This window comes from Mugil cephalus, chromosome 23 (genome assembly GCF_022458985.1).
Source record: "Mugil cephalus isolate CIBA_MC_2020 chromosome 23, CIBA_Mcephalus_1.1, whole genome shotgun sequence".
In the NCBI taxonomy this organism is placed as follows: Eukaryota; Metazoa; Chordata; class Actinopteri; order Mugiliformes; family Mugilidae; genus Mugil; species Mugil cephalus.
In genome coordinates, this window is record NC_061792.1 from 14071960 (window position 1) to 14086604 (window position 14645).

Genomic DNA, 14645 nt, shown 5'->3' on the forward strand with positions numbered 1-14645 from the left:
ATGAAGCGAAAGACAGGAACAGGAAAATAGTAGAAAGAGACAGAAAGAGACCAGAGAGGGGACCATAGACGGGGCAGTAGAGATAATACCCAGTGTTAATATTATTATTGGCTAATAAAACTAAAGTATATTTTATGTTTCATACATTTCACCTGACGGTTGTCTGCGTGTCCTTGCTTCAAAAGACGACTCACACACACCGACTGTGTACAGGCCCAAAGGAACACATGCTTTAATAATTACAGTCAGTCTCAAAAAAAGCATGGAGTTACTGGCCTACAGTGATGACAGTGATGCACCTTAAAGAACGGCTCGAGAAATAAATAAATCAGCAATAAAATAGTGGAAAAAAAACAACTATTAAATTAGATTCCTAATAAAAGATAAGAAAACCAGTTTAAACGAAATGATGGGGGAGAAAATCATTAGTAAGTGCTGTGTTTTATGTACAAAATTCACACATGAAGGGGTGAAGGGACGACACGGAGATCATGCATTTGGACAAATAAAATCGTACCGTAAATCCACAACCCCCCCACACCCACCCTGCTTCTCCTTTAAAAAGGTAAAGACGATAAAGTATTCACATTTTCACTTTTGTCCCGAACAAAGAAAATAAATCAATGCACATCATGGAAGGTCTAAGTACAAGTTGCTATGGCCACTAGTCCACTTGGTTCATTCAGACTCGTGAAGCCTCGTTTACACTGGCACCTCGGAGAGTTTTCATTCGTTAAAGTTGCTTTCAAGGAGGCACAGGCGATTTTAACGGACGGTCAGATTACGTGGGGAGAGAAAACGATCGGCTGTAACGTGAGATAAAGCGACAAGTCAGTTTTCTTCAACCATCAAACCACTCGTTTCTAATAAACTACCTTTGTTTATGGCACAGAAACAGGAAGAAGGTGCAGTTTTGCCAAATCACCGTCATTAACGTAACTTTCAGCTTCGCTTTTAAGAAATAATAATAATAATTTAAAAAAAAATCACTTTTAGTTGTAAAATAGACGAGGTGCCAGTGTAAATAAGCCTCCTCCTCTTTACATCCAGGCATCAGTGAAGACGACCATATCACCTCCATCTCGCTCGTCGCAGCTCTATCTACCATCTACTCCCCCTGAAGAATCCTCACATTTAATGCAAAAAAAACAAGCCACTGATGGAAAATCTGCCAGTAACCCCCCTCCCGTCGCTGGGCGGAGCAGTCCGAGGAGGGGCAAGGCACCCGTTGAAACAGATTCCCTGGCCTTCAGAGCGCAGTTTGAAGTAGTGTTGTATCGTACAGCACCGAAGGGTTTTCCCTCTTTTTTTAAAAATGATTCAAGTCTCTCCCCATTTCTTTCCAAAGGGGACGTTTATAGTCCAGATGGCACATAAACTAAATAAAGGTCCCCGCTTTGCATTTTAAGGGCCCTTACCTCCCTTTTGTTGATGATCGTTAATGGACTTTTAAGGAACCTACAGGCTGAGGAACGAGCTGCTTCTGCAGCGTCTGTTTGAAAGATGAGGACGTAGATTTAATTCTTCGCGTGGTGCCTGCGTTAGAACCTGAGGCAGGTTTGCAGTGATCCCTGATCTGGCTGGTCTTGAAGGTGGCGGGGTGAGTAAGTAAGGGCTGGGGTCGGCTCCTTTGACGTCGTAGCTCTGTGTGTCGGTGTGTTAAGTGCATGCATGCATTTGTGCATATGAAAAACAGTGAGGCGAGGTCAGCCGAACCTCTGCACCGCGCCGACCGGCTCCACCAGGCTCCACCGCTCCGGCTCCACAGTTTCTACTGTTAAAGGGTTAAACATGTTTGCATGTCGGGTGAAACCCACGTTGTGTTTAAACCCAGAATCTTTGCATTTAGGCGGGAAGTGACTGCAGAGTTTGCGTGTCTAGGCCTCTGGGAGGTGGCAGCAGGGTTAAGCTCGTAGCGACGGCCCTGCTGCTCCAGTGAGGGGCGCCGAGGAGCCGCAGTCGTAGCCCATGTCCACGACCACCTGGGGGCCTCCTCCGACCAACCGTCCCGGGAACGGCTGCCCCTGCACCTGCCGGTCCCGGAAACTCTGGATGTAGCTCTGAAAAAACAAAGTTTAAAGTTTAGACTTATTTCTGTTTGTTTAGTGAGTCTCTGAGTGCGGCTGCTCACCGGGGACAGGACGTCTGTGTCGTAGCGGCGGATGGGGTTGGGCTTGCGGCGGTAGGCGGGCTCCGCGTGGAGCTGCTTGGCCTGGTGGTGGTGGGAGGACGAGCCGTGCTGCTGCTTCTTCTTCTTCTTGTTGCGGTAGCGGTCGTCCCGCTGGCGGATCCGCATCACCTGCATCCTCCTCTGCTGCCGGCTGATGATGACTGAGGACGACAGCAGGGGGGCGATCAGGAGGAGGAGGAGGAGGAGGAGGAGGAGGAGGAGGGGGAATCAGAAAGGTTTCCTTACCCTTTGTGTGGGAGTATCCCTCAGCGGTCACCTTCCACTGGACCACCACACCCAGCAGGGTGAGGGCAGGCCACACTCCGAGCACCACCCACGTCAGCCAGCACACGGGCTTGGCCGACTCCGCTTTGATCCGCTCGTACATGTACAGCACGAGGGCGAAGAGCTCGACGAAGTAGTCCAGCGCCACGGTGATGACGGCGGCGCCGAACACCGCCGTGGACAGCGTGGTGAAGAGGCGCTGCCACTGCAGCGTGAGCACGGCGAACAGCATGCCCAGGCCAAGCAGCACGCCCAGGGGCACCCAGACGGAGCGCGGCGGGCTGTCGGACAGCTCCTCCATGCCCACCAGCGTGGCCACGGCCACCAGCAGGCCCAGCAGCAGGCCCACCATGAAGAGGCCCACGCTGCGCACCAGCATGGTGACCAGGCCGCAGAGCGTCCCGATGCCCAGGCCGATGCCCACCGAGGCCTCCACGCTCAGCTGGGTGTCCAGCACGCGCTCCTTGTAGCAGAGCATGAAGATGACGACGGAGCCGAACATCAGGCCCGTCAGGAACATCACCGCCTTGAAGCAGCGGTAGCCTGAAAGACGACACATCAAACGCGGATGTTACTCGCGTGGAAAAGAGGAGCACGTCTCTCCGCATTTCACCTCCAACTCACCGAAAAAGCAGTAAATGATGCCGAAGAGGCAGCACATGGAGCAGACGACGGAGGGCACCACCTTGTAGGCGCCCCGCGAGTCCACGCAGCCGTCCAGCCACTCGGAGCTCGACTCCTGGTCCGGCTGAGGCAGCGCGGAGTCCAGAGTGGTCGTCATGACGAAAACAGGAAGAGGAGAGATGGAGGATGAGGAGGAGAGGTGATCAGGTGGGAGACGAGGGGCGAGGGAGGTTATGGAGCATGGTGCGTGGCTGTACCTGCAGAGAAGAGGAGACGGGATGAGAAACATGCTGCAAATAGTATTATTAGCACGGCTGCAGCTAAAGCATCCACTGTTAGCATGTTAGCTAAACAGATTTTGTCTGTTTGGTTTTCCCCACGGCGGAAACAGGGGGCGAACAAAGGCAACCAGATCCAACACGAGAAGAAACAAACAGAAAAATCATTTCCCAGACAAGTTGACGTACGGTAGAAAACTTGGAGCCAAAACTTGGCAGAAGTTACAATTTCAAACAACTCTCCTCATATTTTTATGACTCACATGCAGATGTTTGAAAGGAATCATAAACCGTGCATAGTTTTTTGAATCTCTGTGATTAATGACTCTTCTCCTCCTTCTCTTTTCTTCTTCCCTGCAGCCTCATCTGTATTCCAGTCTGAGTTTAAAGGACTTGGTGATCTTGCCTCCTCCCTCTTTGTGTTTGTGTACCTGTCCGCACACACCTGACAACAACCTTCTCCTTCAGCCTCACCTTGCTTTTCACCCCGTTTATTCAAATTTCCCCCCCGTCCTCACAGTCTTCCTTAACATGCTGCACCTGCGTGGGAACTTTAATTCTAAATCCACTGTGTTTTATTCTAAAAATGGCCTTTAGATTTATTTGAGTGTGAGTGCAGGTTTCTGGGTCAGAGGTGCTTATATAACTCACGTCTGGGGATCTTCTCTGGGATATTCATGAGCTCCCCTTAAACTCCCCGACTCCGTTCACCTCATTTGACGTCTCACGTCGACTCCTCGTCGTTCTTTGTTTCCCCCTCAGTCTTTATTTAATTACCTCCCCGAGGGTCATGAAGGGACATATAAAGATTGTGGACGTGCTCAAGAGTTAAGCTCGGCGCTAAAACCTCAGTTTGTCTTCTGGCTGCTGCTGCTTCTCTGTGTTTGACCTATGACCTCTGTGGGGTTAAGCTTCTGAGAGGGAAGGTAAACTTTTACTGCATGTCAAAGAAAATGAGCGTACTCACTTAAATATATGGACCACATCTGGAGTGTGTTAAAAGGAAGTATTTCAGATTTGCGGTTGCACGGCTCATTAACTACGTCCTGAAACCTAAAAGCTGACTACAGTTTTATTGTTGTTTTAATTTATCGCAGACTTTTCTTTATGTTGAATTACACTGGTGTTTTTCCACTTAATGCTGTGAGACAGAGAGCAGAGCAGGTCAACATGAACATGTCATCCGTCTCACTTTCCTGCAGGGAAGGAGGTCTAAAGGAGTCTGGACGGATGCAGCTGTGAGTCAGCGTCAGGCCGACACTCACTGAGTCTGCTGGACGGAACAGATTAAAGAGTAAAAGAATAAAAATAATAATAATAAAAAAGTAAAATTCAGTTACATATAATGATAAAATAAATAAAAATAAATTAATAACCAGATTAAAAAGATAAAACCAACAAAAAACATAAGTAAAATTCAGTTAAAGGTCACACTAAAAAACATAAAATAATAAAATAAAAAATCAATTAATAACCAGATTAAAAAGATTAAAAAAATAACAATAAAACAAGTAAAATTCAATAAAAAATAAAAATTAAATCAATTAAAAGTCTGACTAAAAAAAATCTAAAATGATAAAATAAATGAAAATAAATAAATAACTAGGTTAAAAAGATAGAAATAATAAAAAATAAGTAAAATTCAGATAAAAGACTAAAAAAAATAGATATATAAATATAAAATAATAAAATAAAAATAAGTTAATTAACAGACTGAAAGGTGAATAAAATTTTGTTAAAAGTCAGACTAAAAAGTATAAAATGATAAAATAAATAAAATTGAATTAATAACCAGACTAAAATGATAGATCTGTACATTCAGTTCAACAATGTCCAATAAATCCACAAAAATTACTTTACACACTCAAACGCACACAGCTACACATCCTCAGTGAACCTACACACTCCGTCTTTCAACCCCCATTTTCATCCAGACATAGAATATTAATAATCATCTCTGGATGGAGGATTAGCAGGTTGCTACCCACTGACCCTGTGTGAGTGTGTGAGCTTTAAGCCATTTTGTACTGCAGATTAAATAAAACATTTTTTTTAAAAAAGTGTCGATTTTCTGTTTGCTGACGGATCATTTTTTCTCTGGGTAGTAGAAAAAAATAAAAAAAATGAAAAGAAATAACACGGGAGTTTCTTCTTCTGAACAAAAACACAGGTCTTCCTCCTCCCGCCCTGCTTCCTGTCTGTTGCCTTGACGACGGTGGGATGCTGACAGACAGACAGCCGGCGGTAGATCCTGATCCTGGTAGACTGACCAATGGAGGACTCGCTTAAACTCCCATAGCAACAGAGCGAGAGCCAATCAGAGGCCACGTCTGCTCCCCATGAATGAACGAGTGTAAGTCAGAGTCTGTGTCCTTGTATCACTCGTGTTGTCAGGACGTCTGTTTATTTACAGTCACACTCAGTCTGAGCAGCGAAGTAAGTTTGTGCAATTATTTTTTAAAACACGTGGAAACACAGACGCACATTGGTTTCAAATAAAGGACAATAAAAGAGGAAACTCGATGTGATGATGTCATAGAGAGCAGTTATCAATAATCATTACAAACACAGACATTTAGGCTAAGTGCTACATTTATTCCCGAACGGCATAACATGCATTAAATTAAATTAAATTAAACGTGAAAGAGTAGAAACGTGGTTTTAAAGTGTTTGTGGATCCAGACTCACTGACATCATCCGTCTGAACTCAACGAGCTGAAGCGTCTTCATGAATAAAGAAAAGCTGGGTCTATTTATACTTCTGAGATCTTCACGCTGCTGCATTTATGCTTCAGCTCCTTATGGAGAATTAAACTTCCGGGTCATCGCTTGTTGCTTTTACATAGGACGTCTTGTCCCTGTTCTGATATTTAATAGAATATAACATCAGTTCCTGTCATTTTGTTTATTTTTTCTTATAAATAAACATATGTGAGACTCCAGACGATGCATCTTACCTGCAGTCAAATAAAAGCACTTTCTGCCTCCGTCGACATATTCTGTATTTCATTAAATAAGCAGGAGACCTGATTCACTTTGCATCTTAATGAGCGAAAACAGAGGTAATATAACTTCTTTCTTCTCATTAAAATGCTGCAAAAAAGCACTCGAGTCTGAAGAAATTCCTTCAGCTACAAGCAGATTTTGTTTACTGCTTCCAAAAATTGCGTCTTGTAAGATTTTTAAAAACACAGACATATGTCAACAGTGTGTGTATTTGTGCGCACTGACTGAACCACACACAGCTTTGTTAATCCACCCCGGGGGGAGGCCTCCTGTTCCCGGTGGAGAGAGTCAGACGGCTCGTAGCAGGATGATGCTCCTCTGCTGAACTGAGCCAATGTGCCGCTCGCTATGTTTAGCTGCAGCTGCCCCACGGCGTTAAAATCACCGGTGAATTCAAACGCTACGCTCCCGGGGTCGTGTCTGCATCGAATTCAGTCGAGTTTCAGGCATTTTTCAAGCGTATTGACCCTTTCGCTGTTTGTAAACAGTGTGGTGTTTTGTGAGGGGCGTAGCTTAACTGGAGGCAAAATATCTCAAACACTAAAGCCTGTAAACGCCGGTTAGCATATTAGCATTAGGAGGATAATATAGTTAGTGTAGTAAAAGCAATTCTGCTTGGATACACCTGAAACACGCAACTAATGTTGCGTTAGCTCGGGGTGCATTAGCATTTAACATATTTTCAGCCACAATTTCGTCGAATCCATGACATTATCCAGGCTTAAACTGATGCTTTACATATTAATCTTATTCGATATGAAGTGTGGGTGTTGTTGCTGATTGTCTAATCATTTCTTTTAATCACCAAAGTCAAACTAAAGTTGTCTACGACTGACAGTGGCTGGTATGTGTAAGTTAGTGTTTTTGATTTTTCGGTTTTTGACTCCAAAAAATACAACAAGACGACATTTTCATGGCTGGAAGTGACAGTTTCTCTGTTTTGCCTCCATCTAACGTTGTGACCTCACAGGCCATGAAGGCGTTTACACACCATCAAGTTAAAGATGATATGTGATTAGCACAAAACAACGTTAAGTTGCTGAATTTTCTGCAGCTTCTGAATTTAAACTCAGTGACATCACAGACTTTTCTCGTTTCTCCTCTGGGACAGTTTGGACGTTACTCGGTTTAAATCCTTGTGGAGCGTTTCTTGAAAATTGAGAATTATTTGTGCAGCATCTGTGTCAAAATGACAGTATAAAGACTAAATAGTACTTTATAAATACCTAACAAATGTCTATATAATGTAATTCGCTCAAGGCTTTTATATGGAACCATGTATTATAATAAAGTGGAATTATATGCAGTGAATAGAAGTTAATAGAAATGACAATTCAAGTTAAATCTATGCTTATTCAATCATCAAGCAGAAATTACAAAATACATGTAAATCAAGAGTCAAGCAATTAGTCTGAGGTTGAGTCCAGGAGGAATTTATGAGACAAAAGTTTAATTATTATTATTATTATTATTATGCTGAGGGTCATGAACTTAAAAGTTGAACTAAGCAAATATCAAAATCCTGCTGATTTGTAGCTACAAGACTTCAACTCTATTCAGTGTGAAACTCAATCTTCCATTTCTGGATGAAAACATGCCTGAACATCCCGACTGTCGAAACTGAACTCAGCTCTGTGGAGTTAAAAAACTAAAAGACGAACTAAAAAACTCTGTCAGCTGATGATGTGTCACGCAACAGATTCCACCAACACAAAAAAACGACCGTGTGTGCGTCTCACGGTCGTGACTGAAAACCTCGATGACGGCGACTAATGGCAGAACAAGTGTCTGTGAATCTGCTGCTGTGTGAAGCTCCAGCTGTGCCACAAATATGTCGCCAACAGATTCGCCAAAGCCCAAAAAGTAAGTCATAAAAACAACAGAAGTTACAAATCTGGACAGTCAGGCATGACAAAAACTAAACAAAGCTGTGAGAGCTGCAAGAAGGAAAGTTGGACAAATTTGAACATGAATCCAAACTATCTGCAGCATTTCACACAAAAACCTTTGTCAAGTTTCCTACATCAACAATAACTGATTATATACACGAAAGACGCAACAAAACAGGTGGGATATTTGCAGGAGAAAAATACTCACACGACCAGAAGTGGAATTTTCAACAAAGAGCAAGAAATGAATGAAAGGAATGAAGAGGGAACAACACCAGTGGCCTTCCCACCATGTTGTGTTACGTAACAGCCTCATAATGCATTACTCACTGCACTCCAGCCCCTTTCCAAATCACTTTGCATTGGCAACAGCTCCCATGATTCAAAACAAGAAAAACAGACACGCAAGTGTGTCCAGAATCTCCTCTGAGCAGGTGCAGCATCAAGCACATTCACAAAACTTCAGTCCCTTTTTCAGGCCAAGGATCCTGAACTGATGGAGAGATAAACAGAGACCTCCTACCTCCTATATGTGTTCTATATTAAACTCGGCCTAGTGCTAAATATAAATATACATTATTATTATTAACATTTGCATTAAACATTAAGCTGTAAAAACGGGGGTTCAAATTCTCATTTATACAGTTTGTATAGCTGCCCTGCTCACCTGGATAGAATCTCAGCCAATAGCAGAGAACCTGACATAGTCAGCGTGTAATATGCGGCCTCGTGATTGGCTCAGCAGTGATAGGGGCGGGGCCTACTGGGTAACAAATTAATGAGTGAAGTATTGACTGAAAGATAACTTTCCTATATTTATCCCTTTACTAAAATATGCTGGATTCATGTACATGTGTATTTAAAGAAATTTTAATTTGCGGGGGAAAATTAAATTCATATAAAAAATCGTTAGAAGACAGAAAAAACGATTTTTTTAATTTATTTTTTTCATATTGAGCGACCGGAAGTTTTCAAAGTAAGAGCACGTATGAGGACGGCGCTGTGTAACAGAAGCTGATGGATATTTATATATATATATATGTCTGGGGTAGAAGACCTATGGTTTAGCTAGTGATGCACATGTTTGAAATATATATATATATATATATATATAAAGCAAAATGATACTGTATATGTATAAATAGCCCTAGTTTAATACAGAACACATATGATAGATAGAGGGTCCCTATTTGATCTCTCTACACTTTGGAAAACACTCTGAAAAACACTGAAGAGCCCTGGTTTAGCCCATTAGATGCCGACAGTTAATCGAGAGCAAATTACATCTTAATCAAAAACATCAGTTTAAGAAATATTTGATTTTACCCCAATGCAGAAATGAAGTCTTTTATTTTGTAATATCATCAAGTAAAACAGTCAAATAGTCTCAACACAACGGCACTAAAAGCTGCCAAGTGACTAAAGCTACATCCAGAGGATGATACCACGTCTCCATCACTGACCTGAGACATCTGAGGCTGCAACAAGTCCTCATCCAAACCCTCGCTCCTCATCGCGTCTGAATTCCCTCAGTTCAATAAGAAGACAGACAGACACGCTCCTCCCGGTCCCTCCGCGCTCCTCGTGATACGTCCGAGGTAACAGGATGGTGGGTGAGCTGCCAAAAGAGCCGGCCCGTTCATGACGAGCTCAGCTGCCAGCTTCCCACCGCTCGCAGCGGAGGACCGAGTGTGTCACCGCTACACATGTCAGCTTCCGGGAGAGACACACACACACACACACACACACACAAAGAGCCGGAGAGGAGGCTGCTGCTGCTGTCGTCAATTGTGCTGCCGATAACCTGGCACGTCCACCGCTGTGTCTCTGCACATGTTAATCGATGCTGGCTGGCGTTGCTGTGGAAACGTGACCATGTGCAGGCGGCGGCGGCAGCATCATCAGCACCATCAGCATCACATGTCTCAGCCAGAGAGAGGTTTTTTTTTGTTTTTAATACGAGTCTAAACTTCTTCACAGGAAGAAGGTGACTCACATCTCACAAGAACAACAGCATTACGTGACTCGTTCAGATGATTTTTTTTTTATGTGCAACGCGCACCGGCACGACTCTGCGAGGATTAGACGGAACAGAACCGGAGCCAAGAGGCCGAGGCGTCCTCACACCTCCTCAGACACTCACTGAGCAGGTTACATAAGGCAGGAGGTGAATGAATGAGCTGCTCCACTTAGAAAACCACGTGTGGCTGCTGGTATTTCTTCTTACTGGGCGAAATGTGGAGAATTTGCTGATGGGGAATCAACGAGGAAGGAGGAGGAGGAGGAGGAGGAGGAGGATGACACTGAGGCCTTTGTCCACATTTGACTGTTTGTGGGAGGACATAACACACAGCTAGAGGAATTATTTTAGTCTCAAAACGGTTAAAAACGGAAGAAACGCCTCTTAAACGATTAAAATAAATGACACTATTCGTCTGCTACATCCAGCTGATTCATTTAGCTCTACGGAGGCGGGAAATCCACCGGAGAGTTTGAGTTTTTATTAACACCTGAGTTGTAGTTTCATTCCCATCAGTAGCTGTGCTGCTGCAGCAAAATGTTTGTGCATTTCCAAGCAATCGTGTATGTTTGGTCATTGATGTTAAAAAAAGAAATTAGTGGTTTAATTTTAAAATTAAAAAATTAAAATTGAAATTCAAAGCATTTTTTTATCAGGATCGAGAATGGATAAACAAAGCTTTAAAAAAAACGTAAAATCGTTAGAAGACAGAAAAAAAGCGATATTTTTTCATATTGAGCGACCGGAAGTTTTCAAAATAAGAGCACGTATGAGGACGGCGCTATGTCACAGAAGTTGATGATTTTGGATCAGTACGGTGTTTTTTAGAAGCAATGGAGGACATGACTGCAGAAAAACCGAGCCACATGTTTCAGGTAAAAACTAAAAAAAAAAACAAAAAACAAAAACATATAATTAGGGAATAGTTAGCCACTAGCGAACATTAACTCATATGCGTGCAGAGATTTCTGTAGACGACAAGTCTTGTTTGCCATCACGTCAAAAATCACATCGGAGTGAAGTTCCAAAGACATTTTATCCTGGACTAGCGAGGGAAAACACATACGTAAACAGTGTACGTGCTCTTACTTTGAAAAACGGTAACTTCCGGCGCTCAATGGAACTCGACGAGTTTTTAACGTTTTGGTAATAAAAAGAAAAATTCCTTGAATTTCAATCAAAATTTTTGAATTTTAAAATGAAAATCAAACAACTGCTCATTTTGTCTTTTTTTAAAAATATTGTGTATTATTCTACTCTAAGAACAGAATTAGCTTCGTTTTTAGATCGCGTCCATTTCCCCATTTCTCATCCTCCCGTAGCTGCTGTTGTCTCCATGGAGAAGGAACTAAACACAGATGCACAGCGACACTCGGGACCTTGAGTTGTTGGCGGAAAAACAACGCGGCAGCTGCAGAAAAACACCTCAATATGTCTGTCTGGAGGTGTGATGACGGGAAATCTGTGAAGTTTTACACTGAACGTCCAAGAGAGGACGGCGCGTGACGCTGCTCGTGAATGACATGAAGCTAATTAACAGCTCAAAACAAATCACTCTTATTATTCTTCCCATTATGTGTCAGTAACGACCTGATTGCTCATCAGCCACATGACGCTGATCCGCCAACAGCCTTAATTACACGTGCAGAAATTACCCATGATCCTCTCTGCTCACCCCTAATAACAGTGTGATCACTGCGCGTCGATGGAGCGGTCGATAACGCTCCAGGGTTTTAAACCAGAGGAGCTGTGGCCATCAGCCAATTATTTCCAGCTTCATTACTTCAGATTCACACATAGATAAAGTACCATGTTTTTAATTATCTCAGTCTGGCGACGCACACTGTTAAAAAAAAAAGAAGCTTTTATTTCCACCTCCTGTTAAATATTATTGGCAATTACATATCTTTAGTATCATGAGACACCACTTTGGAAACGGATGCAAAAAGAAAACGGATTTTTGTAATTTTTAGGAGATGCGCTTGAGAGATTAATCTACAAGTATTGCATGTGTAAAACTATAAAATATTAAGTGTAAAATGAGAGTTTTGTGTGTTAAATAACCTAAAGGTGTTAGTTTCTAGTAAAACCAGAGATTTCTCAGACTGCTCAGTCTCCCTCTCTTCACCTGTCAGCTCCAACAACAACAAGCTCCGACTCTGGAAAGCAAACATGCAGCCCGCAGCCCGCAGCCCGCAGGTCTCCGTCACTAATTAGCTGGAGCGGCCTCACCTGTCGTCTCCGCCGGACCCTGAAGCGCCTCCAGGGAAACTCTGACATGAACACAACGCCTCCTGCAGCTCCTCAGACGTGCGCTGCAGCGGAAGCAGGAAACGTGCAACACAACAGCACAACAAGTCGAACCCCTGTTTTCTCGAGCCCTGATGTCTCTGGGTTAGATTTGTCTATTTTCACAGCAGCAGCAGCAGCGTGTGACCTAACGCACGGGGGACGTCGACCCGCTAGTGGATGCGAAGTGACGTGTTGTGGCATTTTTTATTCCCCCAGCGGGCTGCAGAGCTCGACACGTAACGACCGACTGCACCGATAAGACGGCAGAGAACACACAAAGAAGGTCTGCAGGGGTTTTATCAGACAGACGCTCTCACAGCTTCCTAAGTTCCGTCTGCAGAACTGCAGTATTGTTTGTATGCAATGACCTACATTTCCCAGAATGCCTTTCAGTGACCTCCAGGGAGTCTGAACATGTGAGTCTTTCAGTCAGGTAATAAAAACAAGCTGTAATCAGAATTCAACTTGACTTGTAGCTGCGGTGCATTCTGGGTTATTTGTTCCTCCTGGGGGAGCAGAGGGATCTCTCTCTCTCTCTCTCTCTTTCTCTCTCTCTGAACAACAACTGCTGAGCAAACCTTTCAAAATGGCAACTCCTCATATAAAGGACCAAATGCTGCCTTTCAGTCACATCTGTGCATTTTACATCTGCAGGTAATAAACAAAGACTGCAACATATTTTTAAATATCTAAACTGTTAATTCTCCACAACAACATCCTGCAGAGGATGTACAATAACCAGATCTTCTGAGGACACCTGCAAGTTAACAAGTATCACTGATAAAGGTGAAGGGGGTTTAATGTTTTTAGATTAAATAGAGAGGATCTCCGCTGTCACCGCTGTGTAGAAAACGCTGAATTTACTTTTACATACAAATATTCTCTTAAAAATCCCACATTTCATGTTGACTGCTCGTTTTAAGGTTAAACCAGACCCTGGGTTTGTTTCAGACCCCTTCAGGGACCCCTGGGAAAGCTCATACTCCACCACGAGTCAACATGTCACAGACCAACACACCATCCATCCATCCAGCTGCTGTAATGAGAACCAATTGGCTGTGACCGAGTCATCGACATTGATGCGGCCATCCGGGTCAGATGTGACCGAACCTCGGCGTCCATCACGCACCAGCCACGGTGACCCCCAATCAAACCGCGTTTGGACACGCGTGGCCTCCGTTTCATGTCAAATTCCTTAGAAATCCCCCGTGTGCTGCTGTTTGACGGACAGCAGGTGTTAAGAGACGCACACATGAGCCGCGTGCCGTGCGCGCTGGTCGCTCACTCACCATCATCCCCGGCAGGTTGACGCGCGCCGTCTGCGTTCACACGACGGCAAAAGGAGCCTCCCGAGCCCGAAACACCGACTATTTCCACAGCTTTCATCCCCGATCCCCGTGTACTCCCTCCGGCAGCCTGCAGGGCGGCGGATCCGCGCCCTGGCTAGTCATCCATGGGGGGAGAAAATGGCACAGAAAGCAGGCGAAAAGCAAAAAAAACAATAACCCGAGTTACATCCCGGCTGTGAAGGAGGAGCTGTGCGTGGCTCAGATGAAGCTGTTCCGTTTCATCCTCCTGCCCGTGGTCCGGATGGATGCAGCCTCTCACATTAGCGCGGTGTCGGTGCGTCGGGTGAACGCGGTGGCCTCCTCCTCCTCCTCCTCCTCCTCCTCCTCCGCTGCAAAAAATGACGAGTCCAGACCTGTCAAAGCCTGCGCGCTGATACTGATTAGAATTAAAAGGTAGGACGTTCCGCAGCGCCTCCTACAGGACGAGGCTTTAAATGCACCCAGAGGAGTCATGTAGATTTCTTTTTATTTGCACTATTTCACAGCATTATGTTCACCAGCGGTAATTATTTAACTGATCTCACCTTATGTCACATCAGAGTCACTGTAATTTAACAAATATATGACCCTGCTCTATAGCAGTGCAGTGGAGTTTTATTTATTTATTTAGTTTGCAGTGTTTCAGAGGGGGATGTAAACCAGAACTGGAATCACAGGAAGGGAGATAACGTCACTTTCAAAATAAAAAATTACATTGTGACTTTTTCATAGTATATTTATTTCCATGTGTGT

General features: G+C 43.9%; 1 protein-coding gene across 3 annotated transcripts; it reads right to left on the reverse strand.

Annotated features, from left to right (window-relative positions):
- Window positions 1-208: 208 nt before the first annotated feature.
- On the reverse strand, window positions 209-14386 carry tmem198b (transmembrane protein 198b). Of its 3 annotated transcripts, none has more exons than XM_047576905.1 (5): window positions 13854-14386; window positions 3080-3336; window positions 2417-2998; window positions 2132-2331; window positions 209-2060 (listed from the first exon to the last, which is right to left on the reverse strand). In XM_047576905.1, exons 2-5 carry the CDS (start codon window positions 3234-3236, stop codon window positions 1905-1907), a joined length of 1095 nt encoding a protein of 364 aa, XP_047432861.1. In that variant the 5' UTR covers window positions 3237-3336; window positions 13854-14386; the 3' UTR covers window positions 209-1904. The 3 variants fall into 3 exon arrangements, with proteins under 3 accessions (XP_047432861.1, XP_047432862.1, XP_047432860.1); XM_047576906.1 differs by lacking the exon at window positions 13854-14386 and adding an exon at window positions 12505-13069; XM_047576904.1 differs by lacking the exon at window positions 13854-14386 and adding an exon at window positions 9716-10814.
- Window positions 14387-14645: the final 259 nt, after the last annotated feature.